This window comes from Copadichromis virginalis, linkage group LG9 (genome assembly GCF_057382275.1).
Source record: "Copadichromis virginalis isolate Kocher_CV1m ecotype Utaka linkage group LG9, C_Virginalis_male_GT1.1, whole genome shotgun sequence".
NCBI lineage: Eukaryota > Metazoa > Chordata > Actinopteri > Cichliformes > Cichlidae > Copadichromis > Copadichromis virginalis.
In genome coordinates, this window is record NC_140626.1 from 26,274,847 (window position 1) to 26,279,859 (window position 5,013).

Genomic DNA, 5,013 nt, shown 5'->3' on the forward strand with positions numbered 1-5,013 from the left:
CTCTAAAACACAGCTTAAGTCTCATTAGGCGTCTTCATTTGTTCTGGCCAGTGTTGACATAAACCGAGACAAATTGTTTGGTTTGTGAAAAAACACACAAAAAACCCCAAAAAACCTTCAGTCCTTCAGGAACTTCAGGAAAGGAATCAGCTCACTGCCCAAATATCATCATTCTGTTGACGTGCCACGCTTTGATTAATGGCACCTCATTTGCAGTGCAGTCAAGTTGCACATCAGACATTTACAAGATGCTGTCCCTCAGTGCCACATTTTTAAGTAGATGGTACGACAACAGGCGGAGTGAGTGTGAGAAGGCAGCTCATTAGCTGTCCGGGTCCAAGAGAGTGACCAGTTTCTCCCAGGAGAGCAGTTCAGAGTTCTGGGAAACTCACCAACGCAGCAACAGCTGCAGCTCTACATGAACCTGATGAAAACTCATCCTCTCCCCTCTCTCTTTCTCTTTCATTTAAAAGTTTTGTCAGTCTGTCCCACCAGACTGCCCGGGCTTGGATCTCAGCCCATCTGTACTCACATCATTTTGGGGGGTTTAACTGGATAAAATGACTCCCAGATCAAGAGATCACCGTTATCCATTCTCTCTGCCAACTAAGCATGGAGTTGGATGAGTGTGTGTGCTCCCGCAAGAGGGATATGCAATGTATGGAGGGGTGCAGAAGGTTACTGAGGAATTCTACCAGTGACTATTGATTTTTTTGCTGAACTTTTCACCACTCTTATATGAATGTGAATATTATCACTGTGTGGTGTGGTGTTCAAGATTTCCAACCTCCTGCTGCCAAAAATGAGAAGTCATGTGTGGCGGCTCCAAGCAGCTGATATCAGGACTTAGAAGAATTTCTTTAACCTTGTGACCACCACAAATTTAGCATTTTGGTTTGGTTGAGCCACTTATTTGGACCTTTTGTGACAACGCTGGAGATTTTGTCACATTTAGAGTTCATTACAGAGCCTGTATGTGTGTGACGGGTCCAATATTTGCCCTGGCTTTATAGTTTCAGTGCATCTATCAAGAGTGTGTACACACTGATAATTAAAAGGTTTTCATGTCTTTCTAAAACATGTTTTGTTTACGCAAGTAGCACAGATATTCACATTTCTAATTTACTTTTTATCGTGTGAGCGCTTTCTGATGTTCATCTCCTGCAGATGTGCCGAATTATCCTGCAGTTCTCAATGCATGGATACATGCATATGGCTAAATGGTGAACTTCTATGGAAACAATAAATGCAGACAGATTCTCACATTGTCTCAAATGCAAAGACTTTAAAACACAAATACAATAAATAGATCTACAATACAGGTGAATTATTGTGGTTACTGTCATAGTGTCAAGCCAAACTAGCAAAAAGCAGAAAGTATTTTAAGTTGTGAGGTCTTTTGTTTTGTTTTTTTAAAATTCGCTCATAGAGCAGAATGAAAGAATCAAACTGCAACTGGACATCATGCACAGGCCGAGCTGCCGAAACTGTTTAATGTATCAAAAGTGTGTTCAGCCATATAACAGTTTATGCTGTGCACAGACTGATGGGGTGAAAGATATTAAAGACGTTTGCTAAATCCAAATTTTACACACAAAAAAAATCAAGCATAAATGAAGATTAGATGTTACACTCAGTGTAAATGTGACATAATACTGATTTCAGCAAACATGCACACAGTAAAACATAATAGTTTTAAATTCACAGTCATTGTTTAGGGCATGTGGTTAAAACGGGGTCAAACTGATGCCCCTCCTTTTTGTTTTTATTGTTGTTGTTGTTTTCAGGTTTTAGCAGAAGAGCTTGAGCTTGGTGGGTAAAGACGTGTCGCCTAAGCTGTTGCTCCACAAAGTCTCATAGATGATGAGATGTCTTCCTCTGACCTTCCTGTCATCATAAATGGCCAGGTCTGTTGGAGAAGAATACAAATTCATTTGCTCAGAATGACAATGGTTAATTCAGAATTGCTTTCATTTTGGAAAAATCATGCATTCTGTTATGTCAGCAAAGATGACAATAGGGTTCATACTGAAAGCCAGAAGCAGAGGACAGTTAGTTTTATAGTTGCTGAAGCAATGTGTAAAAGTATAAAAGCAAAAGTTGATTTCTGTCATGGCTGTAAAAGTTTGGCATTCATACCAGACTGACAGGGTGTGCAAATCTGCTCTCGAATCGGTCATCCTGCAGAAGCTGCCTAAGGTGGGAAATGTAGCTAGAAGCGAGACGAAGGGTGTCCAGTTTGGAAAGTTTGGTATCCGCTGGCACCCAGGGCAGGCTGGTTTTCAGTCTGGAGAAAGCTTTGCTCAGCACACTCATCCTCGCCCTCTCCCTGGCGTTAGCCGCGTTCCTCTGCGACTGTCGCGTTTCCCTCTGGTGCGCTTTGGAAAGTCTGTGCTCCTGCTTGATCCTCCCCTCAACACCTTCGTCTTCCAACTCCTCCTCCGAGTACCGGCTGGGATTATAGCAGGTGACTTTCCGCGCGGTGGCCTCCAAGGCAGCGGTAGTCCTTTTGTGGCGTGTCTCGTCGTCCTCGGCATCACTTGCAGCAGAGCCAGTGGACATGGCTGCTCCACCTGCGCCTGGGGAAACAGACCGGAGTGGCACTGTGGACGACAGACAACAGTGAAGTAAATGACGAGAAGCTGCAAGTCAGCACCTCCTTGCAGTTTCCATTTGGTAACCCTGGAACTTATTTCCCACAGAAGCGCTAAAACGTCAACCCTTGATTCACTACAGTACCATCTGCACCAACTAAAGACAGCTCTGTCTAAAGAGACATGGCCTAGATATCCCTCTAATTTAAGTGTCATGGACTTGGCATCTGCACAGTTTTTTTGCTGAGCATTTCTCCTCCCCCTTTTTTGTCCGAGCGACCATGACCTCAGTGGGACCACAACTCCATCTCGTTGTGTAAACTGTTAAAGACACATGTTGCTCATTTGCATCTTAATTTTTAAAAAAAAAGTTAAGTCCTGTCAACTATTTGCCCTCAGAGATAGTTAAAGCAAAAGATGCAATGAAGTTCATCCAAAGCTGTTTGTGCAATAATTTTACCCTTTTTTCTTTTTTTTTTTGCAAATTCCTTAAACATTCTAAATTTATTGGAGAGCATGAATTCCCTGATTTAGGTTCAGTCCATTGCAACAATTACAACTACATTATATTCAGTAAAAAGTCCTCCGGTTTGTGGTCTCACAGATGTGTTTTGGTCTCGAGGACCTTATCAAAAGTGTTTAATCCTTCGCTGCGTTCACAGAGGGATTGGGTTTCTGCAGATGGAGCAGCGCTTCACACGCAGCCTGTGTGTACCAGCCCAGCTGTTATTGGTTCCCATGACATCTGGAGCGTTGGCATGACATGGGTGTGGCAGAGGCAAGGAGGCACCATCTTCATTCTTGTAGTATCACAAATATTTTTACTGGGTGTCTCGGCCATATTTGCATTTCTTTTGTGCGTTGGTTTGGTGGTTTAATCAGTGATATGAGGACTGAGCTGTAGATCAGAGGGGAAGAGGGACAGAAGTGTCTCTGCTGAGATCCCATGGGAAGCTGTCTTTTGTGCAACACTAAAAAGACCACTTGTGTTCCAGTGTGATGCAAACACTTTTCAAAAATGCAAACAAATATTTGGAAGAAACTTGAATGGCCACACTTTCTCTTCAAGTTTTGATTCATACTTTCTCTGCTCGCGCCGTCTCTTTGTCTGTCAAGAAAGATATTCCCAGAAAATCCCAGGTCCCTGTTTGCTATTACGCCACGTAATATGTGTGAAATTTTATATTTTTTATGACAATAGCCAGGCATTGCCAAGGATTACTTAACAGCAGCTGAGATGTATGCTTGATTTTGGCCAAGCATACATCTCAGCCCCTGCAGCCACGCAGGGGCCATGAGAGAAAATAAGGAAATTACTGTATGGCACTGGGCCCGATGCCGCCTTGTACCCCGACAGTTAAGCTTTATTCCAGCATGTTGGCTTCAAGTCACACCTTTCTGAACAACTAAAAACCTCAGTTGTAATATGATTGATTGTTACCAGTTCCAACAATTTTCCTCTGTCATAGAAGAATAATAATGCAAGAATGTTTCCTTAATCCAAGGACACATTCCTCTGCTTCCTGTAATCCTGCTTTTCCAAGCAATTTTCACAAAAGCAGAGCTCAGCTGCTGCTTTGAGGGATCCCTCTGCTCAGCACACCCTTGGATATGTCACGACTCTGAAATATTAGGTTCTACTTGTGCTGGTATGACAGTCAGAGCTTCAGGCATGCTGCCAACTCGTCCTCCATCACTGCATCCGTCAGCAAGGTGAGTGACACTCTTGAAGGTGCGAGTTATAGGATCCTGCTGACTGATTTAATTTTCTTTTTACAGTGTTTCTCTTTTTTTTTTTAAAAAAAAACAAAAAAAAAAACTAACAGTGAAAGATATTGGCTGTATGACGCATATTTCACATTGCTGCTTCATTCACTGTCACCGAGAAACAGGTTGAGATAAAACTTTGCTCGTTTGTCATTTTGTGCATGTTGTGCTTCAATAAAAAGAAAGAAAGCGAGAAGAAGAAGAACATATTGTCCAAAAAATAAGTGGCTACATGGTTATTGTATTTGCCTTGGGAATAATCAGATTCAGGGCCAGCGATAATAAATAACACTGAAAACTTGACTTGAAGGGAGAGCAAGCATCTGTCCGTCAGCAAAGACTTTCAGGGGTCTTAACCTCTATCACAGCCCTAAGCTGGGAAAACCAGAGAGACAGGTGCGGGCTCATGATGTCACAGGCCTGACTCAGTTTCCCTCCCAGCCACTTATGATTCCCATGATTGCCTTTGAAGAAGCCTGCAGCACATTAAGCTGCTGAGTGAAAAGCGCACAAATCAGAGACTATAACCATCAACTTCTATAACCTTTTTAATTTATGTATTTATTATTGTTTTATGCTATTTGGCAAGTTGTGCCCAACAGTGTGCTGGAATTTTATGACAAAATATACGATGTAGGCTTCTGTTGATGTC

At 42.3% G+C, this 5,013-nt stretch overlaps 1 protein-coding gene across 1 annotated transcript; it reads right to left on the reverse strand.

The window, feature by feature from the left end:
• Positions 1 to 1,462: 1,462 nt before the first annotated feature.
• msc (musculin (activated B-cell factor-1)) lies at positions 1,463 to 2,787 on the reverse strand. Its single transcript, XM_085469223.1, has 2 exons — positions 2,140 to 2,787; positions 1,463 to 1,909 (listed from the first exon to the last, which is right to left on the reverse strand). Exons 1-2 carry the CDS (start codon positions 2,560 to 2,562, stop codon positions 1,832 to 1,834), a joined length of 501 nt encoding a protein of 166 aa, XP_085325349.1. The 5' UTR covers positions 2,563 to 2,787; the 3' UTR covers positions 1,463 to 1,831.
• Positions 2,788 to 5,013: the final 2,226 nt, after the last annotated feature.

Coding starts and splice junctions, on each gene's coding strand:
- msc (XM_085469223.1), bottom strand. CDS start 2,562: ATGTCCACTGGCTCTGCTGCAAGTGATGCCGAGGACGACGAGACACGC. Junction 1,910..2,139: donor TTGCACACCCTGTCAGTCTG/GTATGAATGCCA, acceptor CTTCTCCAACAG/ACCTGGCCATTTATGATGAC.